A 26,641-nucleotide genomic window follows, 5' to 3' on the forward strand; every position below is an offset into this window, starting at 1 on the left:
AGGGCCCTCCATAATAGTTGACATGACAAACTACAATTGTTGTGATACTTTCTGAATATTGAACATTCTGTGGAGGTACTATGCAATGGTTCAATGAGTGCAGGTTTAAATGAAACAGCTGTGCTAAAGCCATGATTTGAAACCAAGGAAACTTATAAGATTTCAATATGCTGGTGACACATAACCATCCCACCTACATCTCTGAACTATGATATTTTATTGAAGACTAACCTTCCCACTTGTGTGCTGAAATCCAAACTGGTGCTTTTAATTAAGCACATGCAAGAAGACAAACATAATCCATTACTTTATCTTCCAGAATTTAATGAGAAGGTACCTGATTCTCAAAAACATGGATACAGAGGAAGAAGAGGGTGCAAACTGAAAACCATTATCTAGTTTTTCAAGCAACTGTAGACAGGAAGAGAATGGTCATGGTTTCTCAAACAAGGGGAATTACCTGGCTATAGTCAAGAGCGTTTTTCCAGAAAAATAAGTAGGTAAAAATCCATTCATTGGAATAAATACTTATGTACAAAGTTTTTAGCCAGATTTCCTAATTATTCTAGCCAGAGGAACATATATCCCTAAAGAATTAATGGAGACAAGAATTTGTTTGTTTCCTGAAAGAAGTTTAGAAAGAAAATTGATGACAAATTTGAATTTGAATTTGAACCAGACCTTTCATTAGATCTGACCCAAGAAATACTTATTTTAATGATAGATGTTTTCAAGACCCACTATTGTCATGGGTAACTGCATATTAATGTAAGCCGAAAGCAGAGGTGGTATTTATTTTATTTATTTATTTTTGTCATTTGCTTACAAGATAATAGGTATAAGTAAAAATATAGTTATGAATACATGGATACATATAAGAAAAATAAAAAAATAAAAGAAACAATAGGACAGGGACAGTAGGCACGTTGGTGCGCTTATGCACGCCCCCTATAGTCCTCTTAGGAAAGGGGTGAGGTCAATAGTAGACAGTCTAAGGTTAAAGTTTTTGGGGTTTGGGGAAGAAACCAGAGTCAGGTAGAGTATTCCAGACATTGATCACTCTGTTGCTAAAGTCGTATTTCCTGCAATCAAGTTTGGTGCGATTAACCTTGAGTTTGTATCTATTGTTTGCTCTAGTGTTGTTATGGTTGAAGCTGAAATATTCATTGGCAGGTGAGACATTGCAATGTACGATTTTATATACTATACTTAGATCAGACCGAAGGCGGCATAGTTCTAGGTTTTCTAGGTCTAGAATTTTGAGTCTGGTGGCATAAGGTATTCTGAAAGGAGTAGAGGAGTGGAGAACTCTTCTTGTGAAATATTTCTGGACTTTCTCAACTGTGTTAATATCAGATACGTAATGTGGGTTCCAGACTGATGAGCTGTATTCAAGTATTGGTCTAGCAAATGTTTTGTATGCTCTAGTTATTAGTGTAATATTACCAGAGAAAAAACTACGTAAGATTAGGTTAACAACTCTTAATGCCTTTTTGGCTATGTAGTTACAGGGGGCTCTAGCACCTAGGTCATTTGAGATGAGTACTCCAAGATCCTTGACAGAGGATTCAACAGGTTCTGACCAGTTCTGGAGAACCAGTAGCGGAAATTTTGGGTAGTTCGGAGAACCGGCAAATACCACCTTTGACTGGCCCCACTCCCATTTATTCTTTGCCTCCCAAGTACCAACTGATTGGCTGGGTCATTTTTTTTTTGTTGCCTTGCCCAGGAGAACGGAACTGGAAAGCAGGTTAGTGGAGTGGGGAAGGAATGGGATTTTGCAGTAACTTTAGTGGGGTGGGAAAAGAGATTTTACAATATCCTTCCCCTGCCACACCCACCAAGCTATGCCCACCAAGACACACCCATAAAATCAATAGTAAAAATTTTTTTGAATCCCACCAGTGGCCTAAAGCAGAGGTCTCCAAACTTGGCAACATTAAGACTTGTGGAGTTCAACTCCCTGAATTTTCCAGCCAGCATAGGTGGCTGGAGAATTCTGGGAGTTGAAGTCCACAAGTCTTAAAGTTGCCAAGTTTGGGGGCCCCTGGCCTAAAGGATTGAGAAAAGCTACAGAAGCAGTTAGCAATTGAACTTTGGTGGCTGCCCTGTTTTGTTAAACCAGATATTAGCAGAAAGCAAATTTATAATGTATGCCAATCATGGAGACTTCAGTTCTTGAAATTTTTGAGACACAAACACTATATATTCAAAGAGTAGCCTTTCTTAATATAATGTCCTCAATGTATTCTACAGAACTTTCAAGGACCATGTTGTCACGGTCTTCAATCGTTTATTTAATGAATCTCAGTGTTTATAAATATAAAACTTCAATTTCTACAACACTTTTACAAATTGCTGGCTCATTTCTGGTCCCAATTCAAAATGCTGATTATCACTTTTTGCATTCAGTGGTTAAAACTTAGAGCATTTTAATGGTCTGCCTCACCCCATCTCTCCACTGTTACAGCAATCCTTCAAGAAATCTTACCACCAACTGAGCAATATTTGTTAAGAACAATATGAAATTTACCTTCCTGATGGCTGCAAGAAACTATAAACAGATTGCTCTGAAAAACAGGCCTGTGATCTATCATGATTAGTTCTATTGTGAAATAAAGACTTTGAAAACACATTTGGTTTGTCTTTGGCTTTATTTTACAAGCCTTCTTTATGCTGTTCTGCTCTGTTATTGTTTTGCTTTTTTGTGTCATTATGGGGAGCTCCATTATAGGATTTATCAGGCCCAAACAACCAGGTCCACATGTGAAGAATTCAATTAGCTTTTATTACATAATTTTATACACAGGAATCTGCTCAGACTAATGTTTTGCACCGGGGTGAGACTAGATAAGGTTAAATGGTATTGGGCAGAAGTCAGGCTGTGTCCTCTGGTACCCATGTAGGGATTCCAGACTATGTCTACATTTGACTCTTGCCCTTGGCTTAGCCAGTTTCTCTCTGCTACTTATATGAGACATATTGTAGTTGCCTGTTTAAATTGAAGAATTTAAGGAGATGGAAAGTTTTGTGATAAAGGAGAGACTAACAGAATAAATGTTACTTTATTTTAACTCAGTTGTGGATAGAATGACAGCTCAGAGTTGTATATGAGAGCACAATGGGATTACAGTATGCAGAGAACAGAAAGTTCAGTTTTCGTAAGTTTTATACCAAAGCCACTCTACCTTTAGGATGGACATCCCTGTAAAGGGTCTTCTGTGCTCTGCAGATCTCTTTTAGGGAAGAGCAGCATTCATAACATGACCTGTCCTGAGCAGTTTAAAGATACTAAGGATACCTCAGGATTCCAAGATGCAAAAACTGGCTTAAAAGGGCATTTAAAAAAAAAAGTCTTTGGATACCTCTCATTTGAGAAATAATGCTTACTAAAGAGGAAAGTCAGCTTACTACAGAAAATCAATGTGTTCTTGGGACAATTGCCAACGCATTAAAAAGAGTGAGCTAAGGAAGAAGAAATAACAGTTAAGACTATTGTCTTCCCTCAGAAGAGAAGCAAATGGAGAAGTACTTTCTTCTCCAAACTGCTGGTTCAAAGATAACAAAAACTGATGATTATTAAGGTCACACAGGCTCAAATCAATGTTCTCAAGAGGCACAGAAACCAAGAAAAACACCTTCCATATTGAGTCAAGAAGCTTACTCACAAAAACCAAGACAGAATGACACAGTGCTACTATGGATATGAATGAGATGAAACCAGGGGGTGGGATCCAACAGGGTTAACTACCAGTTCGGTCATTTACGAGGTTCGTGATTTACAATGTGCTTCCCTGCACGCTGCTGGCACGTGCCTGTAAATCGTCATCAGCATGCTGCATGCAGAGAAGCAGCCTTTCAAAAAGCCCTTTTTTCCTGCTTTTTAAACTGCAGCTGTGCCTCTCAGGGCAGCTGAAGTTGAAAAAATCAGGAAATAAAGATCAGGTAAGAGCCCAGGTGGGTGGGCAAAAACATCAGCAGACATAGAACCAGTTCTATGTCTGCTGGTCTTCAGAACTACCAGTTCTACAGAGGTGGACAGAACCGGTAGAAACCCACCCCTGGATGAAACTATTTATATGCTTCTTTTTTCCTTCTTAACAGAAGTGCCATTGTAGAAAAATTGGATGGTTAGAACAAAGAATATACATCTGCGTGGAAGGTTAGAATTTCTTTCAGAGCTTCTACAACCATCACCTACAATCCTGATCAATGAAGGACAGGGGTCAACAGAGATCAACAAAAGATTTTATATGAGGTTTCAAAAAGAAACTTACAATATTAATCATACATATAACTCTAAAGTCCTTTTTTTGTTCAGCCTGAAAACTAGACTTGTATAATTCTTTTTATTAATGCAAAGTAGAAACAGATGTTTACAGAGATTTTCCCAAGACCACTGAATTACATACTAGTTAAAATCTCTCTGAATCCATTCTGATCCACTTAGATACATTAGGTTTGTACTAAAGAATAATGAAGATAAGCAAATATAATAAGGACGGCGCTTAAAAAATAGATTATATTATTTAATTGCATTAAAAAAATTCTATACTATTCTTCATCCAACTGGATCTCATAGCAGATGTACAAGGCATATAAAATTATGTTTACTTCAAAGTATAAAAATTGTGTGTGTGTGTGTGTGTATGTATAAATTAAAAAGACCAAACCCAACTCATGCTTTACATGTAAGAATAAAAATGATTGAGCAAAACTGATCCAGGAATATTATAATGTTAGTGCCAATTACAATTCAGTTATTTAGGAATTCAATTATTAGTAATCATGTCCCTCAAGAAGGATAAGAGGATGAGGGCAGCGCTCAATAAGCATTCAGGTTTTTTCTGTCTTCATGAAAAGTAAAAGCTGATGTTGTCATCAAACAAATGATAGGATGAAATAAATGGTTCGTCAACAGATCACATTTTGTGCAGATCACATCTACTGTCAGTGCTACTTCTTCTCTTCTAGCATCCTTTATACCTCAAATGAAGGAAGGGGGATAACCTATCACTGTTTGTAATGCTTGTAGAGGACAAAAGGAATTGAAGAATGCTGATTGCTCTTTTGATGCCACCAGAACAATCACTGTCAATGGTGTCATTCCTGTTTCTTAATATATTAGAAACATCATTGCAAATATGAGAAAGAAGCACTCAAGTGACTAAAGAAAGGGTGGGACTGCAATATTGCTGTTAAAATTTACTTAGTTGAAGTCTAGTTGTTGCTAAAGCTCCTATTGGACAGCTCCCTTCATGAACTTGAATAATCTGATCTTTGGCCTATCAGTTCGATAAAAGCAGAGGCTAAATCTTTTGGCCAGGACAAGACTGCATATTATTGCTCTTCTGTATATTTAACATGTATATTTAACCTCCTGTATAAAAATTCAGAGATATCATAAGCAACCTCTCACTTGATTCCCCAAAAGCTCCTTGTGAATTTAAAAATTAGATGCTCATTAGACAAATTGAGAGTTTTTCCAAGAGTTGGCTACTACTTCTAATCTATAAGGCCTTGCTAAAATTGCAGCTTTCATTTGGGAAAAAAGCTCAGCTCTTGTGAGTACTTGCTGTGCCTGTATCACTCACTACAAGCAAAAATAGAAAGGCATCAATTTGTTTCCAAATGGAAAACATACTATTTTTAAATGTTCAGAATTGCAGAGAGGCTCTGCAGAAACCATGAATTTGCAGGTTGCACAAAGATAGATTTTCAGTGAAAAAAATAAATGGAAATGTCTCCTATTGAACAACTGATTAAGTGTGAAGTTAATAGTAAAGAAACAATATTCTGCTCATCTAGGTATTTGTGATATTATAGGGATTAAAATGCTAAAATAACAACCAGATTAGTTAAATCAATTCCTCTTGATTCATTTAAAAGAAAATCTCCAACTTCTGTTCAGAGTACAACAGAGCGATGTTTTTAGTCATCCTTTTTATGTGTCAGATACCTTTAAAATCTTTGTTTTAAAGTTATCTGACATTTAGGGATATGACTGGAAATCAAAAGAAGCCCCTTTTCTCTTTTTGTAATTCTAAATATCACTGCTCTTCCACTGAGGTTGAAGAAGTTTGCTATATATGCCCATTTTATTTGTCTTAATGATATTGTATTATGATGGAATGTCATTCCAGAAGGGTTTTGGATATAGAAGCCACGAGCATAAAGTGCCTTTCAGTCTGGCCACAATTGCACTGAGTCTGGTTAGTTTTCAGCATCAGTTAACTACATAACTGACTCGATGCTCATGTGTCATTTACTGTGTTCCATAATTCTGATTTCTGGTTTAACCTTTGGAACTTGATACAAAGTTAGTTTTTTTTAACTGAAGTGAGTGTCCTGGTTAAAATTATTTCATATTCTGCTTTAAGATTATTACTATATGATACTATATATTGCTTTGGGATTACTTTCATGAAAAAATTGACTATAAATATGCGTGTGCATTTTTACACTGACAGAGGGACACACACACTCACAAAACAAACTATGGGAAAGGAGAAAGGGGAGATGAGAAAGCACTGTTCAAAGAAGCATACTAGAATAATACTATATCCCTGGAGGCTGCTTGTTTCAACTATAGAAACACTTATGAAGGAGGAACAATAGAACTTAAAAATAGAAGGAAAGGAGGAAAGGCAGCTACTCTTTGTCTCCTGGAAAATTCTATATCCCAGTTTTAAATCTTTCTTTCCCTCTTCTCTAAAATGGCTAGGGAAGGAGTTTGCATGAGTTGGGATAGGCTTCCTGTTTGGGTCTTCTCATTCTTCCTTACAGGAAGAATGTAAGGCCAAAAGTCCACTTAATCCAGCACTTTGTTTCTCTCAGTGGATTGCCAGAAGACTCTGGGAAAGCTCACAAACAAGACAGGAATACAAGAAGTGTAAGAGTGTGTAAGTTTACTCCAAGACATTTCAATGTTCAATGTCAAGCCAAAGCACAAATGGTGTTTTCCACTCTCAAGTGAAGTTAAGTCTGAGTGTGTTATTTTAGCACACGGGGCAGAAAATCCCACAAGTACCTTTTTAATCTCTGGCAATAAAGATATAATAATAACAATAATAATTTAGTTTACAAATTGCTTCTTTTCTGTCATCAGTACTGGCTGCTTAAAAGGACTACTGCTTCATTTGCCTCATAACAGAATGGATCTGAAGATAGGCCAACAAGTCTACATACTGATTAATACTTGTGAGTAAAAGTACCACCATAATCCAAACATTGTTGTTGCACTTTAAAAAGCCAAGCAAATATATCTTACTTTTTTTCCCCCTAGAGATGCCTCTGTGAATGTAAATAATACCCATCTAGAAAACAGCCTGTTTACAAAATACACAGGCATTCCTTCCCAGTGACTGGGTAAAGGGCAAAAAAAAATAAATGCTTACATCAACATTTGAAATCAAAACACTCTTAGCTATTTAATAAATATATCCCAGCAGTTCAAAACTCCTCTGGAGATTATTAAGAAAGAATACAATCCAATGTACTTTTAAAATCTAGACTGTTTTTGATTATGCAGAAGCAGATTTTTTTTAAAAAAGTTTGTTTGCAAGAAAGTGGGCATATGATGGAATATAAACTCCATTAGCCACTGACCATTAGGCAATATACACACACGTGTGTGTATGTGTGTGTGTGTGTGTATGTGTACAGTCCCCAGATATAATTAAATACTGTATATAGCATGATGTTTTTGCCTTGGTTGATGGAGAAGATTTGTTTTTACCCAGTGTCCTTAACGCTTACCCCATCAATATTCTGGTTCTAGTTTGCTTCTACAGTCTTGTGATCATAAAAATCATGCAAATACAGTTGAAACCAGTTTATGCACCAAGTGATGATCAATAAACCAATGCATTCAGTTTCTCTGAAAAATCTTATAGACTATTAATAGCATTTTACCACATGGTTTGGGTAGGAATGCGTGTTTTGTGTCTGTGTGTATATTCATGAAAATAGCTCTCTGAGCTTTCTAAAAAAGGAGAGAATAAAATAATCATTAAGGGACATGGTACAAGTATTGCCTGACTATATACTGTATGCTCAATATTGTGATAAATATTGTCAGCCAAAACTTGTACTCTGTTCCACCATAATTATTTTTTTCCTCTCTCTTTTTTTTAAAAGAAAGTTCAGAACTATTTGCATGAAACTTCCAAGGTTGTCCTTTGGGCATTGGTCAAGGGTACAATCTCCTGGCTGCAGAAAAACAGAGAAAGAAACACAGTATCAGATTTATTCCATCACTAGCTGAATATATTTTAAAAAAAACCCTAACCTGTGGCATGTTGCTATAGCAGAATCACAGAGAAGAGACTCTAACTTCTTGTTCAATACAGGGATCCAAATTAAAGCATCCTTAACAATTGGCTGCTTAATTTCTGTTGGAATATATCCAGTGAAGAAGCCCTAGCACTTCTCTTAAGTAATAGGTTCTCTATCAAAATGCTCTTTCTGCTGGGAGTTGTTTTTTTAAAAAAATCTGTCAATCATCTGATAATTTTGTCCCAAAGGTTCTTTCTTTCTTTCTTTCTTTCTTTCTTTCTTTCTTTCTTTCTTTCTTTCTTTCTTTCTTTCTTTCTTTCTTTCTTTCTTTCGGCAACTGGACTTTCTTTTGCTTGAAGACATTTTGATTCTCATCCAAGAAGCTTCTCCAGAAGAAGTCCAGTTACCTTTTGAAAGAAAGCATCTTTGGGACAACCATGACCTGGATGTCTGAAAATCTGGGAACTTTCTTCTTAGAATATATATATTCACATATATAAGGGAGTCCTTGATTGGCTTAGTTTCCTGTGCCCCAGACACACACAAAAATCCGTATGTTCAGATCAAGAGCTCTTGTGAATACAATAAAATCTAGCAGTCTTACCTTCACCTGAAGAGCCTGAAAGATCTATGATGACGTACACTCTTCCTTCTGGCTCCAAATCAATCTGCAAGAAAAGGAAGCAAATATTTATTATTAGAATTCCACTGTGTTCTTTTCATAGGGTGTGTTGTTTTCCTGAGAATTCAAACAGGATTTTTAATCCACTCTAGGCAGGCATTGGCTTAAAGAAATTGGAGAGAAAAAAGGAATAGATGCCATTGAAACATTATAAACCATCCTTAGATTAAGTAAAAAGAGTTACTGTAAATATTTAGCTACATTTCTGGATTTGGATCTCATAAGACCATTTACTTATTTAGAAAATAAGTAAGGATAATACTTCAATTACTTCAATGTATTGCTTTACCTGTTCCAGAACTTTAGAGGATACAATGCAAATTTAAATAACACAGACTATAATATGTTAAAATAATGAAAACTATAGATGCCAAAATCTCATAATTTTGTCTGTTTCAGAGTGGTTCTCAGAGATCTGCTCAATCTTTTATATATATATATATTCATTCTTAAGTTTTCGCGGGTACTTACATGTATGGCATTCAGCTTTGTTCGGGTATTTTCCCACGTCATGGTAGTTGTGCTTTTAAAGTTGTAGCGACGTTTCAGCAGATGGCAGATGAGATTCTGTTGAAACGTCGCTACAACTTTAAAAGCACAACTACCATGACGTGGGAAAATACCCGAACAAAGCTGAATGCCATACACACACACACACACACACACACACACACACACACACACACACACACAAATGCAGGATGGGGCGAACTTTTTCTATTGGAACTGATTAAAAAAGAGATTATAAGACTCATGCAGGGATTTTCACATTTCTACAAATAAGATATGTTTGGGCTCATCCCTGATGGACTCTGCAAACATCTGTTTGCTTCTACAAGTGCTAACTTTTTCCTTCTAGGATAATGGACAGATAATTTCCACCAAATATTACACATGAGGGATGTAAGTATGCATTAGTATACTGCTTTGTGCCAATACTTGATAGATGTCAGAATGAAAAAGGCACACTGTAAAAGTATCTTGGGAACAACATAGACAAGGAGCAACTAAGGAAAACATATCTTTAAGTGCCTTGTGTTGGCACACAGTTGGTAGTCTCAAAATATTTTTTCCCCTGCTGACCTTGGAGATTTTGATAGGACATGGGAAACATTTGATTTATTATGTACAGTATGTTATGGTTATTTTTCAGGTGTTTAACACAAGACGTGTGTGTGTTTGTCATCAATATATAGTTCTTGCAAGGTGCAGCCAATGTCTCAAAAATATTTCTTTATTACTATTATTTTATATCAGGAGTAGACATTTTTAAAGCTAGTGTGATCTACTAACTCTAAGGTTCCCCAACCAGAACCAAATGGAAAACAAAGCCTTAGAAGCTAAAATGAAAGAATGAATAGAGTATCACATTCCTAGATCAGCATAGGCTCATTCCAAACAGAAATAAAAATACTCAGGTTTACAACAAGTTTAAAAAATCAGTAAAAAAAATAGAAATACAGGTAATCCCTGACTTACAATCACAACTGAGTTCAAAATCTTTGCCGCTAAGTGAGAAATTTGTTAAGTGAGTTTTGCCCCATTTTATTATTTTTCTTGCCATATTTGTTAAGTGAATCACTGCAATTGTTAAGTTAGTAACATGGTTGTTAAATGAATCTGGCTTCCCCATTGACTTTTCTTGTCAGAAGGTTGCAAAAGGGGATCAATTGACCCCAGGACACTGCAACCGTCAAAAATATGCACCAGTTGTCAAGGATCTGAATGTAAACTACATGCTACATGAATGTAAGCTACATGCCTATATGGATGCTGTAATGGTCATAAGTGTGAAAAATGGTCTTAGGTCGCTTTTTTCAGTGCTGTTGTAACTTTGAATGGTCACTAAATGAACTGTTATAAATTGAGGACTACCTGTAAACATAACACATAAATAATAATTTTACGAACAGTTCTGTTTTTCCTTTGCTACCTGAGCAAAGTTCTTAGCCAAAATTTAGCCATGAAATTGCTTAGCTTCTGTTTCTATCAGTTCTTTCTAAACGGCTACTGAACATTTGCTTTGCATAATCTTTCAGCCAGGAAAAAAAAGGTGTTTTACCAGCTGCTAGCTGGCTAGAGGCTTTCGTCACCTCTGTTGGAGTGGAGACACTGCTTCTCCTTCAGTTTTTAGAGTGCAATAAAGAGGAAAACAAACTATTCTGAAACCTGCCTCTATTCAGTCAGGATGTTCTCAAGTTATAATCCAGTTCAAATCCACAGTCCACCTGTATATATAGCAACATAAAATGGTGGCGTAGAGAGCATAGAGAATGGCTTTGGAGGACGACGGAAAGAACTGTTATCAAGGCGATGATCAGAGAATGTGGCTTAAATCAATTTCAAAAAAACAATATGAGAAAACACATTAGACAAATCCCTCACTAATTCACATGAAGATAAAGTGAAGGAGGAAGGAATTTAAAATTCCTGCAAGATTCTGTCTCTATACCTGTTCTAATGAAATTTATTTTTAGACTGATAAGGCATTGGTTTCTTAGTCTGTTCCAACCTATGGGTTAATAAATGAAGACAGGAATTAGAAGCAGAGGGTGAAGGATGCCAAGCACAGACCAAAGAGTTGTAAATTACCAGAACAGTACTAAATATTTGGATCAAGAGGCATATATCAATTATTTCTTGTCTCTCTCAGGGCCTGCCTTTTCTTACTATATTATAATTGTTTATATGTCTTTTAAGACAGCGGCCCCCAACCTTTTGAGCACCAGGGACTGGTGAGAGATTTTTATGCAGACCAGAGGAGCATGGTTTCATGTGCTGCCTGCATCCTGTAGATGGGGATTCACTTGTTTGCACCGACTGGTTTCTGGCATGCCACGGACTGGTGTCAGTCCATGGACCAGGGATTGGGGATCCTGTTTTAAGGGATAGCATGTCTTGTACTGAATGAGATGGAAACTATTTTTACATTCTCTAAAGTGATATTCATTTGTTTCTTGAATACATGACATCCGTTGTTAAGTCATGGTTGGTCAAGGAAGGACCAATTGTTAACAGTTATATAAGCAAAGCTAATAAAAACAGATAGAATTGGCCAAAGGAGCTGTATCAGAATGAAAAGAGATAATATTTTTTTCTTCTAGAATATCTAATTGTAGTTAGATATCATGTTGTTGTTAGTCGTGAAGTCATGTCCGACCCATCACAACCCCATGGACAACATTCCTCCAGGCCTTCCTGTCCTCTACCATCCTCCAGAGTCAGACCTAGAGGAAATCAACCCTGACTGCTCTTTAGAATGCCAGATCCTGAAGATGAAACTCAAACATTTTGGCCATCTAATGAGAAGGAAGGAAACACTGGAGAAGAGCCTAATGCTGGGAACAATTGAGGGCAAAAGAAGAAGGGGACAGCAGAGAATGAGGTGGCTGGGTGGAGTCACTGAAGCAGTTAGAGATCTAATTGTAGGCCCCTAAAGTCCGCAACATTGTCCTTGGATTCCCTGAGTCATTGTACCTCTATGATGGATTGCAAATATTTTAATAGCATATTGTCATTCAAGTCTAATCTGGCAGTGAAATCCCTCACTTTGAGAGGATGGGAAGTCAGCTGAACATTATTAAAGTAGATCTGTGCTTTTGACCAGATTTGTATGATTCAAGAGTGAGGGTTGCTATAATCCTCAATATGCAAACCACTAATTGCCAATGAAACAAAAACAGCAAAAGGCAATATAAATTCTGAACATAAGATGACTTGTTCAGACTTTCTATCCAGTAGTATACCAGGAGAGCAGTCACAATGATTCCAGTAATCTTGCAAGTCAACTAGAATTCGGGGGTACCAAATGGAGTATGTCATGCCTTGAAGTGGAACCACCTAAAACTATGCCATCCATAATAGCAGCCAGCATTCTTAAAGAGCACTCTTCACTCTGCAGCAGTCTGTTCATATACTCACAGACACATAGTTTAATATGGGAGGAAAATGTGCAGACAGAGCTTGACTCATCCTTGGGGCAGTAAAGGAAGAGCAAAGATGTATTCCCTGTTGAAGACCAAGAAATGAATGATTTACATTATGAAGGTTGGCTGAATCATTATGTAAATGAGGTGACTGGATATAATTAGGCTCATATCAAGTCAGGTTGCATTCAGCTGTATCTTCAGCATTTAAGCAGGGCACAAGGCAGACAGGACTGGTTCTAGCAGAGAGAGCTCAGGAAGGCTTCAGTGGAGAGTTTGAGTGCCATCATTTACATACTAGGAATGAGGTAACTCGCAGCTTTTATACATGAGAAGAAAAAATGCTCTGCCTGAAGCCAAATTTAATGCCTGATACATTTTTGAACCATATGCAGAAATGAGCTGCATAGACCAAGCTATATCCAAGTTTCCTTGGATTTTACTATTACCATTGCTACATAATTAGGATCCCAAAATCTTTGGGCAAAAATCTCCAAATCACCCAGTGAATTGATAATCAAGCTTATCTATCTCCCCTCCACCTCACTTTGTGTCATAAATAAACAGTGTTAAAAAATATAAGACAGTCTTTTTTGCTGTCTGGGTTTTAACTCAAGTACTTGGAATCTAAATTCCCAGTTAAACTTTCTTCCATTTCTTGTTCATTCAGCAAATATTTTTGCCACCAAAGGATCCCTAGCAGAATTTGAAAAGCCTCTACAGTAGAGAAATATGTTTTAAACAAAGCATACAGTAGAGAAATATGTGTTAAGCAAAGTTTAAAAGCGTAATGTAAGAGAGAAAATAAATCATTTAAAGCATATCCACATATGCTCCCCTTATGCACGAGAAATATAAACTTTATAAGACATATCGGTAAATACAGAAGCAGATTGGCTAGGCCAGCATGAAACTCATAAACATACAGAGTGAAGGATACCATTCATGTCAGCATGTGTCAATACCCTTCATACTCACTGTCACAAAATGTTCAGCAAAGATGGGGATTTTTCCCATCAAAAGAATGCTACAACAGCTCACATTCTGTGGCCCATAATGGACAATCAATTTTGACATCCAAGTCCCTTTAGTGGCTATGATTATTAGGCTTGTACAACATCCTAAGGCATAATATAGTTTGGGGTTTGGCTTAATGTATTTTGTGAACTCAGCCATTATTTGAAAATCATTTTTATGGTTTTATGTTGCCTGAACGCCAGTTGTAGTTTATTCAGCAAAAGATTGTTAACCCAGTCATGTTTATTCCATTGTGGGAAACCAGACAGTGTATATATTTTTTTCTCATCTGAAAGGAAGGGATATCTTCATTATTTGATTTGTGATGGGTAACCTTTCCTGAAATTAACTGAGAAAAGGGATTAATTAATTTTAAGCTAATGAAGTTCAGATCTAAATCTGCTCATTGTAAGATTAGATTCATCCCAAAATTTATGTTATGTCATTTGCATATTAATAGATTTGGAAGCTCCAAACATGCTTCCATTGCTATGGAATACTGCTAGTCCTCGACTTACAACAGTTCATTTTGTGACCGTTCAAAATTACAATGGAACTGAAAAAAGGTGATTTATGACCATTTTCACAGTTACAGCCTTTGCAGCATTATATGATCAAAATTCAGCTGCTTGGCAACTGGTACATATTTATGAAGGCTGCAGTGTCCCAAGGTCATGTGATCCCCTTTTGTGACCTTCTGGCAAGTGAAGTAAATGGGGAAGCCAGATACACTTAATAATCGGGTAACTAACTTTCCATCTGCAGTGATTCACTTAACAACTGAGGCAAGAAAAGTTGTAAAATGGGGCAAAGCACACTTCACAAATGTCTCACTTAACAACAGAAATGTTGAGCTCAATTGTGGTCATAAGTTGAGGACTACCTGTAGTATCCTGAGGTATTCCTCCAGCTGTCCTATTCTCATCTTCCCAGAATGTGCACACTAGTGACAGCAAGAGTGATGCAGATAATAATCAGAGTTGGAAGGGACCTTATAGGTCATCTAGTCCAACCCCCTACCCAAGTGGGAGACCCTACATCATTTCTGACAAATGGCAGTCCAATCTCTTCTTGAAAGTCTCAAGTGATGGCGCTCCCACAACTTCCGAGGGCAAGCTGTTCCATTGGTTGATTGTTCTCACTGTCTGAAAGTTTCTCCTTATTTCCAGGTTAAATCTCTCCTTGTTCAGTTTCCATCCATTATTCCTTGTGTGGCCTACAGGTGCTTTAGAAAATAGCTTGACCCCTTCCTCCCTGTGGCAGCCCCTCAAATATTGGAAGACTGCTATCATGTCTCCCCTGGTCCTTCTCTTCACCAGACTAGCCAAGCCCAGTTCCTGCAACCGTTCTTCATATGTTTTAGTCTCCAGTCCTCTAATCCAGTCCCCTGGTTGCTCTTCTCTGCACTTTTTCTAGAGTCTCAACATCTTTTTTATAATGTGGTGACCAAAACTGGATGCAGTACTCTAGGTGTGGTCTAACTATGTCACTCTTACTATACAGATAATTCAACAGCCTGCATGATGGGTACCAGTAGCCAACTCAAACTGCAGAGCTTTGCATGCAATCTGCAATGTGCCACATACTCCAAAATATCATTATTCGAAACCAGACATTATGAAAGTTGTCTAGTTAATATTCATAATCATAAGGTGAATTTTTCCCAGGCAGGCATTCCATTTAAGCAGGTGAAGAAATGTTGTGCTTTGAAATAAATGAATAGGAAAGAATTATAACCTCTTTGCAGACAACAATGGTACCAACGGCATTCAATAAAATATCAATATTTTAACAGGAAAATAGGCAGGCAGCGAGAAAGTTGAAATGCTCACTTGTTCCCTTTTGCAAATGTTTTAAGTGCAGTCTGTTAGAAGATCAGAAGAGCAGGGCGCTAGGTAAATGTTTTGAAGTCAGAGAGGATGGTTGCCTTTGAACCATACCAGTAATATTATGCAGATGGCCTCTGGAAAGGAGAAAGTGGGAGGTGGGGGAAAACCCTCCACTCATAGTTATCCAGTTAATGCCACACAGAAATATTTATAAACACAAAATGATTGTACTGTACTGTCTATGCAATTTCAAGGCAGAGGGCAGACCTGCATGTTAAATTACAAGCATATGAAACAATCCCCGTTTGCTTGGGGTCACTGGGTGGTTCCTAGCAGAGAAGATAGATGTTCGCTCCTATGGACAATCAGAGTAAGGCTTACAGTACCATCAGCTTGACTTCCATAGGGGAGATTAAAAACTCTGATGTTCTAGACTAGATATAAAGTGGTTCTATAGCAGGGATGTCAAACTCAATTTCATTGAGGGCCGCATAGGGGTTCTGTTTGACCTCAGGGGACCAGGGGTGGGCGTGACCAGGGGGCATGCCTAGGGTGGGCGTGGCCAGCTTTATGTCACTCGTTGAGGCTCGGTTTTCGACCATGATGGCCTCCTGCAGCCCTCTGCCAGCGAATGCGGCCCCCACCAACTCCGTTTTTGCTGGCAGAGGGCTGCAGGAGGCTGTCATGGTTGTAAATGGAGCCCGGCCCTCCTGAGCTCCATTTCCACTGGCAGAGGCACTGTGGGGATGTCTGTTGTTTCCAGCGCAGCCCTATGGTCCAGATCTAAGCACCCGGCCCTCTGGGCCTTGAATTTGACACCACTGGTCTATATTATGCCTATGTTCCATCTTAGAATAAAGTCTGAAATCACAGCAGTTCAGATCAATTTAGAAGAGTTTTAACTCATGCAAGGCAGAGTATCTAGTTCCACTTTACCTGTCCTAATCCAACATTCTTTGTAATCTTGTCCTAGCACCGTGCTAAATTGGAAATAGCAATGTGCCACATCAAAAAAAAAAAAATTAAGATTATTTTGGCTATATAAGCGAGAAGGTGGCTTGAGGTATAGAGTATATAAATTCATCTAATTTGGGAGAATATATCTATGGAAGCCATATGCTGGAGATAATCAGAAAGTGAACAGCTGGTTTTATGTTCTGTTTGGAAGTTTCCCAGACCAGACCATTTTAAAAATGTGACTGCATCTCATAGCCGTTGTATGGCCTTATTTAGAAGAGATTTCCCATGGGTTTTATTTATAGAGCCAGCAAGAGATAATGAAGAGGGCACTTCCATGCACACCTATGCCAATTGAGCCCATTGTAAAAAAAGAAACCACACACCTTTGTACTTCTCTTTACATTTCACTGGAAGAATTAATATCTTCATACTATTAAATATGTGGCTAAGATAAAAAATCAAAACCTGGGATGTTTTAAACATTTCAATGAGCTTTTTATTCTGAAAAGCCTGAGCTAAAAATAAATACTTGAGAAGAAAATCAAAAAGACATAACATCCACCTTAATTGTTTCCTCTTCTAGCTCTTCACTCATTGAATAAGGGGAGTGAGAGTAGCACTAAAATAAAATTGCTTGCCATTGTTTCTGTTTTCCTCTGCCATTCATGATCTATACGAAGCCATAAAATTAAATGGGCCTGACCTCAACCATAGCAGCAAAGACAACCTCTCACATGGATTACATGCTGCTTTTTATCCATAGAAGATTCTACCTGTGTGGCATTAATGCGTCATGCAAGTTTATGTCTAAACATTCTGGAGCACTGCAGATGACTGCATTAGTGATGCTGGACTGCAACCTCTCAGAACATGTCTGATTGGAAGCATGCAAAATAAATAATATCAAGATTTATTTGTAGACTAAATAAATGAACTGCTACTATATATGAAAATATACTGTACAATATGAACCATTTTCATCTGATAGCTTCTTGTTCTTTATTTGCCAATTCTCTTTTCAGCTTTTAATTTACTATTTTTCTTTCACAACATACAAAAAATATATTTTATTATACACACACACACACACACACACACACACTTCAGTTGAACATGTTTTGCCATATTCTTCCATTCTAGAAAAGGAGCCATACAAGTGACTGGTATAGACACTGTGAATTCTCTCATTACACTGTCAAATTTATCTGATAGAATTTGCAAACCTTGGAAGCAAGGTTTGGCATGCTGGATTTCATTACAGTTGCTACTTCACAGTCTACATCTAAAAACATCCAAAAACATCTAAAAAACATCCAAGTTACCCAGGAGCTTCCTCTTCCTGAGACTATCGTCTGTGAACTGTCCTTAAATATCACATTTTGATTCTTATTATGTTACAGAGCCCCTGATTATGACATCGAACATGCAAACAAGTCAAATTCACTTCTAACCTGGACAACATCATGCCACATGCTTTTATCTTTCTTAGTGACTTCAATCTACCTCATATTAACTGGACCCTAAACAAATGTAAAACTGAACCCATACATACAACCTTCTACAATGCTGCAACAAATCTGGGACTGGAACAATTAGTAACCAACAATACTAGACTTAACAACTGCCTCGATCTCATCTTCTGCAACAGTTTGAATTCAATTTACGGAATACAAATTAATGAACCCTTTTCCAACAGCGACCACAACATGATCGACTTTTGTCTCAACATATGTCCTCACAAAAATCATCATAACTATGGGATCCCCAATTATCACTTCATAAAAGGCCACTATGATCTTATAGACAATGATCTCTTATCTCTTGATTGGTAATTTCTATTCACTGGATGCAATACTGTAGAAGACCATTACAGCATACTTTTACTTGAAGTCAAAAGAGTCATCAAACTATATCTACCAATAAAAACTCCAAAAACCAGAAAAAACAAATTACCCATAACAATAAGGAAACGTCAATCCAAAAAGAAATCACTTTGGAGAAAAAACAAATCTGGTCACGTTGCCAACTTCAAAAGCCGATACAAAAATTTATGCCACCAGATAAAGACTGAATACACCAATTATCACATTAAACAAGAGGAAAGCCTTCTACACACAAATTCCACCCGCACTTTCTACAGTTTTGTAAACAACAAACTAAAAGACTCAAGGTCCATCCCACCCCTGAAAGGACCTAATGGTAAAGAGTGCAACGATGACACCATTAAAGCCAACCTCTTTAACACATTCTTTGGCTCAGTATTTGTAAACAGCAATGGATCATGCCCAGTATTTCCTAATCGAATCACAAACAACTACAATGATCTAATACATATTGATTTTACAGAAGACAATGTTGAAAAGCACTGTGCAACTATCCTGTTGAAAAGCAGGGTTTTTTTGACCTAAGAAATAAACCTTCAGAGCAGTACTATATAACTTGAGATATGTAAATAATACCTATTGCTTAGGAATCATTTTAGCAAAAAGAAGATTCATAAACATTTGATTGCATAATAACTCCAGAACAGACAATCCAATCTTGGTTGGTTGAGAAGAACATGACATATGCTTTAGCACTTGATATTGTGATCTTGAGAATCTCCATTTTTCCCAGATGTAGGAAGTCCCACATCTATAACAGAATACAGAATGCATTCAGCTGCAAAAATATCTTCAGGTAGGCAGGATAATTTCACATACATATTCATATGAGAAAGTTAACAAAATGAATTATGATATGACAATATTTATTACATCGTGTTGTTTTACTGAACCTAATATTTTCTACAGACCTGGAAAAAAATGTTCTGACTGCAGTATATGATGAGAAAATACTTTGTCCCTGGTCAATACACATAAAATTGAATGACAAGGATTGAATAATTTATATTTCCTACTTTGATTAGATGAAGAGCTAGTTATATTAGCTCCACAAAGGTTCATGCAATTTTTCATATCAAACTCCTGGAAGAATAGGTCACTAAGAATGCTGGATAGCAGTTCAACCCCCAACAGAGTCTTCTGTATTGAAAGAACACAGGGCACTCAGAAGCTCTTAGAAACCTGACTTATCCAGTAGATAGGTTGGTGAAAAACATTACTGTGGCAGAGACACATACATTTTGTATTATGATTCCTATTATTAGTCATTAAAGTGCTGTGAAAGTTTCTGGTATGACATGCTACAATGAAACGACATTTTGATACTCTACTCCAGTGGTCCCCAACCACCGGGCCCTGGACCGGTACCAGTCCATGGATCATTTTTTACCGGGCCGCAAAGAAGTGGGCACCACCATCTTGTTTCGACAGCGCTTGAGAAAGTGCTTCCAGGTGAACTTGTCGGTCGTCGGATGGAAAGTGGCATTTGGGTGCTGAAGGAATCCTCGCGCCTTAGTTTTGTCGAGGGGGGCAGCTTCGAACGAAGAGCCGTCCCGATGGCGGTGGAGTCTCGCATCAGGAGGAGATTAAGAAAGATCCTGAAAAGCCCATCGACAAAGGTACAAAGGAAGAGTTGAAGGTGGCGGGGAGAAGCAGGGGATGGCTGGCTGGCCTGTCGCTCGGCTCACCTTGCCTTGGTCATGCGTGCTGATGCCGGTACCAGTCCGTGGATCACTTTGTGATGCCTGTACCAGGCCGTGGGACAAAAAAGGTTGGGGGCCACTGCTCTACTCTATAACTAAACCCTTTTCCTTCTGCAGCTATGCAGCTTGCCACCAACTGCCAACTGTCAAAGTGTTTGCATGAAAAATACAAAAGCCACTAATTGAATAAGAAGATCGGGAATCAGAATACAGTAACAACAATTACAATCAACTGAAATAGCCTGTGTTTCCTCTCTGTCTCCACCTGAGAAAGATGTCTTAAGGCATTTTCAATGAGGAAATATAAATCTTGCTTCAATTTACATTGCAGTACAGAGATCAAGTTCAGACTGGCCAGACTCTCTGTGCAATGTAAACAATAAATCAGGGACCAAATAAAATAGTATAGGATTAGGAGGATTTAAAAGCTGATTTTAGTTCTGTATAAGAGAACATGTTAGCAATGATTTTTAGCAATCACATAGATAGGTCTTCTCAAGATGATTTGTCCCCAAACTGTTCCTTCGGGTCTTCCAGTGGTGTACCCAAGTTCTTCAACCTTACTGCTGGTCATTCTGTTTTCTTCCACCTTTCCTAGCAGGAAAGTTAGATCTATGATGACAAACTGAGCCTCAGGTGGTACCTCTAGATTAATTTGTTCTATAATTCATTTAATTTTTTCTTGGATATTCATACCATTCTCAAGCATTTTGCCTCAAGGTTTAGGGCTAGATAAAACTCTAAGATGAAGTGAGAGTTCTGTAAGTGATCTCATAGCGTTTTCCCATACAGAATGCCTCACTCCCCCTGCATGAGGGACATTCAAGAACATTGGTCTAGGTTGCATGTTTGCAGTTAAGTCAAAGGCCAGGCTCATGAACTGTATGAAGCCGTATGTTTTTTTCACCACAGTTTCACCATGGTTTATTGAACCATACGTGCAATTTGCTAGTTAGCCATAAATTATAATTTTCAGACTATAATGGCTATATTGAAACAAACACTCAAACCAAAAGTAAGACAATCACATTTTACGATTTTGATGATTAGACAGAATAGATATAGAAACAAGAGGCATGATAGGGCTTGAGAGAGAGAAATATAATTGTACTTATAATTGCTGTGAAGAATCAGAAGCAACTTCTTTATGGCTTTTTTATGTATTATTCTTTTTATACCTTCTTCTTTTTTTGCTCCATTTTAGTTTGTACCACTTCTTACTATTGTTGTTAAAATCTCTCTCTCTCTCTGTGTGTGTGTGTGTGTGTGTATGTGTGTTTGTATGAACCAGACTCTACCACTAGATGGGATGATAATCTCAAGCTCTTGGTTTACTATCAGACGTTCTCAGAGAGTGAGTGAGCCATTCAGGTCATTGGCAAGAGTAATCTGGCTTCCCCTGGCAACCAAATGGGCAGGGATGAAGAGAGAAATTCAATTCTGCAACACCCAAGCCCCCTGGAGAAAAAGGATCCTGATGGCTTTTGAATTCAATTTAATTTAAGTAATGTGTGACCAAGCCACTAATAGGCCTATATGAAATTCTCCACACCCCTCCAAAAATGGCCTCCTTCCACAACTGTCATTCATTGGCACTTTTCTTAAATGTCACAGCAGAGAGACAGCAAATTAGCCGGAAATGGAAACAATTACTCAAAGAAAGGTGAAATATTTATAACCCCAATCATGTGCATATTTCCTCTTACTGAAAGGTAACTGGAATCTTCTGCATGGGAATGGTATGACAATGACTTTGATCTATGCTGAATATAAATAACTTTGGAAGATCTTAATTTTGTTAGGTGCCTTTGCAACAGAAATGCAACATGTATAACATTTTGATCTAATCAGGTTTTAAAAAGCAACAATGAATGATATGCCTCCGGAGTATTAAAACATCTTGAGAAAGAGAAAGCTATCTTGTTAAAATGGATATTTCTATCACATTTTAGGGTAAAATAGCTCCTGGATAAAAACGTAAGAAGAATCCAGCTAGGATAAGATGGATAGTTAGTTTCACCCAACAAAAGAATACAGTCGCTGATATGAACTGTAGCAACACAAATGATTTAGGTTGAAACTACAGTAGACATTGCAACAAGTGCAGCAGATCCAGGCTTTTTCTCCCAGATAACGGGTTCCTTGCTACATTCCCAGCAATGCAGTCTCCTCCTGCCTTTGAGACAAAAACAAAGGCGTACAGGTGTCTTGGCAGTGGTTCTCTTCGTTGCCTCCTTCATAAGAACATGTCCTCAACAAACATTTTGATGGACTGCGACAAAAAGAGTTGCTAGATCAGGGGTCCCCAACCTTGGCAACTTTAAGACTTGTGGACTTCAACTCCCAGAATTCTATGCTGGATGGAGAATTCTGGGAGTTGAAGTCCACAAGTCTTAAAGCTGCCAAGTTTGGAGACCTCTATGTTAGATGAACCAAAGAATGAGTTTCAGAATGAGTCGCAGCAGCTGCTGATTGACCTAATCTACGTTAGGAAGAAAAGCAACCCTGATCTTCCAGTTAGGATCTAGAAAGGAGGACTAGACTAGATTGAAAGTTTGGAGTCGGGGCGGGGGGGAAATGAGGAGAAGAAAACGGCAAACACCTTTCACACTATTGCCAAGACAAATACAGGGAAGTGCCCTTGAAGTCCTGAATTGGAGGTCTTCACTTGTTTTATACACAATTTTTGCACTACAATTACAGCATCTCTTAAGCGAATGCCACAATGCAATAGCTTTCATATCCACTGACTATAATGTGTATTGAATATTTCCATATGACTAATCAGAAATGTGTTATACGCACAGTGGGAGAACCGTTTGAAATAGTTACTGAATGAATGGAGAATGAGAGGTCGTCTTTGCCGATTTCACCAAAAACTTGCAGATTTGGTGTCAAAGTTCCCTGTCCCCTGTTCCTTCTCAAGACTGGCAATAGAAAAGCCTAAGCATTATCTTATCATGCAGAAATACATTATTATTTCAATTCAGCTGAGAATATGTTTCAAATCTTGCTAGCAAAAAGGGAGAGAGAGAGAGAGAGAGAGAGAGAGAGAGAGAGAGAGAGAGAGAGAGAGAGAGAAACAGCTGCAAGAAGAGCAGGATAATTTTCTATGTGGCACATTGTGTTTCATGATCGCCAACAACTTCATCAGCAAGATAGGTATATGAAAGGCTGCTAATTACATGCCTCACAAAATTCCAAATTCATCCATCCAACATTTTCCCCTTTAGCTTTGCTAACATGAACAGAGGGGCCCAATCTCTTCCTTAGCCAGCATTTGACAGATAGCCAGCCAAGGAAGTAAAGTAGACTGTGGTCAATCTTCGGTATGAATGCAAACATTTAGAAGCTTCTTCGTAATGTGCTGCCTTCCATTTCCACCCATTACTCTAATGATAAATGATTTGAATGGGCTGAAATAGATGGTGAATTATTGATATTCAGAGCCACTGCCATCTTGCCTGCAGGATTGTAACTGGTCTATTGGGTTAAAAACAAAACTCAGGAATTTATTGGGATGACAGAGTTGAAAGTGAAAACAGCTCCTCTATTTGAACAATAAGAGCAAAAACTATGGAAAGTCAATGAAGCACTACTACTAAATCGCATTTAACTTTAAACTTAAAGCACAAAACAAAAAAGCATATAGGCTTCCTAAGTACTTATATACAAAACTTCTCTATTTATGGAGGCAGAAGCCATACATTTACTCAACATAAACTGTCTCTACAAGGTCTTCAATATGCAACAAGGGTTTAAAGAGAAAGGCAAGCTTTTAAGCCTACACTAAAATAAATATTAATAGTTTTAAAATAAATACCTAATGATATACAATCAGAGCAGTGACAGGACAGAACTTCCAAGGGACTGTTTAAGCAATGTACCCTTCTCTGCAAATATTTGGATTCTGGCAGCCTGCCGTTTGCAAGCATTTAACTGATTTACATGCTCTTAAAAACATCTGTAGCCAGCATTAGTATCTACAGTATGTTTCTTATGGAAGGAAAAGGAAAATGGAAAGCTAATTTATCTGTAGGATAAATTCAGCTTTCTCTTCCTTTTTTCTTCATGAACCACAAAGTGGCTGCTAATGGGACAATCTTCTTGAACTCAATCCCCTCCAGATGAGTATGACTTCAACCTAAAGTATGTATGTCCCTCATACAAACATACATAGTACTCACAGGAAACAGGAAATAATTATTAAGAAATGATAAGCCAAAGACATTAAAGGCATGGGATAAGAAAGAAAAAAGGAAAGAAAGCTGAAATTAATTTGCACTAACACCATTCAAAATACCGTGTCTTCCAAGCCTTACATACTTTCTTTGCTTATATTATGTCTTTATACTTCTGGCTGCATGTAACATATGTGAGACCAAGGCCAAAACTTCAGTCTATGCCTTATCTATCTTATTAAAAAGTATCCTGTGATGTTTGCAGCAAAAAACATCTTTGTAATAGGCAGTCCAGTGTTTCTCAACTTTGGCAAATTTAAGATGTGTGAACTTTAACTCCCAGAAATTTTCCAACCATATTTTCCCCAACATGCTAGCTAGGGAATTATGGGAATTGAAGTCCACACATTTTAAAGTTGCACATTTTAAAGTGTGGAGAAACACTGGCCTAGTCAACTGTGATAAGAACTGTCTCCAAGAGACAGGAATTTTAGAAACTTACTTTCAGGTAAAATATGAGTGCTTGAGTAATATTTAAGGCCTTAGACTATTTGGACAATAACAATAACAAAAAACCTTGGAATGTCAGTAATTCAAAGTGTTACATTTCCCAATTAAGCAAAATGTCTCCCAAGTCCTAATCACTAGCACATATTTTGGATCTCTGAGTGGTTAGCTCTAAAAGTAAAGATATTACCACTTCTTGCAATAAATGCAAGTAGGATTTATAGTAGTATACCATCTAGTATATCTTTCTCCCAATAATAAAAATTGTGAAAAAAGCAAGGACTTGGTAGCTGTTTTGAGATGTGTCTATGGACCACTTCATTATCTTCTTTATTTACACGGCTTTTCTCTCAGTCTGAAGCTGGTGTGCTTTTGTTTACTTTAGAAGATTAGAAAAGGATTAATGAAGCCAATTCTCTTCACAAAATAGACCTGTTTGCCACACATTGCAAATTACTGATGATTCACTACTGCTTTTTCTCCGGTTCCTCAGCCATAACAAAACCCAAGCAATCCCACTGTCAACCAACTGGAGCTAAACAAGAGTTTGCTTCAACTGGTGTTTAAGGACAGGTTGGAACAGCTGTGCACTGTCAAACACCAGCTGCCCTAAAACAGTGTAAGCAATTTAAGAACACATTGGCTATGAGGCAACATTACATTTCTTAACTTGGGCAGGGGAAAGCAGGTATCAAAACAGTGGAAAATGTGCATCCTGGAGGTGTACTAATTTCAGAAAGGGGAAAAAATCAGTATAAGATTAAGTAATTGTTAGAACATAGAATAACAGAGTTGGAAGGACCTTGCAGGTTTTCCAATCCAACGCCCTGCCTGAGAAGTCCAACCCACCATTTCAGAGAAGTGGCTGTCCAGTCTCTTCTCAAAAGCCTCCAGCGATGAGACATCCACAACTTCTGAAGGCAAGGGATTCCACTGATTAATTGCTCTCACTGATAGGAAATTTCTTCTTAGTTCTAGACTGCTTCTCTCCTTGATTAGTTTCCATCCATTGTTTCTTATCTTGCCTTCTGGTGCTTTGGAAAAGAGCCTGACATCCTATTCTAGACTGAACTTTTTGATTGACATAGAATTCTTCTATGCTAACAAGGGAAAAAAAATGAAAGACTAAAAGACCACGTTATCAGACTGGGCATGTGTGTAGTTGAATTTCTTAGCATTTAAAACAGGGGGGTCAAACTCAAGGCCCGCAGGCCAGATCCAGCCTGTGGGGTGCTTAGATCTGGTCCGCAGGGCTGCCCTGGAAACAGCGAAGAACAGGTCTACGGTGCCTCTGCCAGCAAAAATGGAGCTCAGGAGGGCCACGCACGGCCCTCCCGGGCTCTGTTTTTGGGTGTGGTGGCCTCCTACAGCCCTCTGCCAGTGAAAATGGAACTCGGCCCGTTGACCCCCAGGCTCCATTTTTGCTGACAGAGGGCTGCAGGAGGTGGTCATAGCTGAAAACAGAGCCTCAATGAATGACATTGAACTGGCCACACTCCCTGGCCACACCCTCCAGCCTCCCGAGGTCAAACACAACCTGATACGGCCCTCAATGAAATCGAGTTTCACACCCCTGATTTAAATCAATTGAATGGAAAGCTTATACAAAGGATCACCATAACTAATACTCTGACGAAAGAACTGAATTAACTCAGCACCTATAGAAAAAAAATCAA

At 37.9% G+C, this 26,641-nt stretch overlaps 1 protein-coding gene across 2 annotated transcripts in view; it reads right to left on the bottom strand.

Moving 5' to 3' along the window:
• The window catches only part of PRKCE (protein kinase C epsilon), a 304,751-nt gene that overhangs the window by 134,920 nt on the left and 143,190 nt on the right, over window positions 1–26,641 (bottom strand). For both annotated transcript variants that reach the window (XM_026695854.2, XM_026695853.2), the window contains one exon: window positions 8,882–8,945. In XM_026695854.2, coding sequence (XP_026551639.1) covers window positions 8,882–8,945 — 64 coding nt within the window. The remainder of the gene's footprint in view (window positions 1–8,881; window positions 8,946–26,641) is intronic.

The sequence above is a fragment of the Pseudonaja textilis genome, chromosome 1, assembly GCF_049901715.1.
Source record: "Pseudonaja textilis isolate UNSWEBS1 chromosome 1, rPseTex1.2, whole genome shotgun sequence".
Taxonomy (NCBI): domain Eukaryota; kingdom Metazoa; phylum Chordata; class Lepidosauria; order Squamata; family Elapidae; genus Pseudonaja; species Pseudonaja textilis.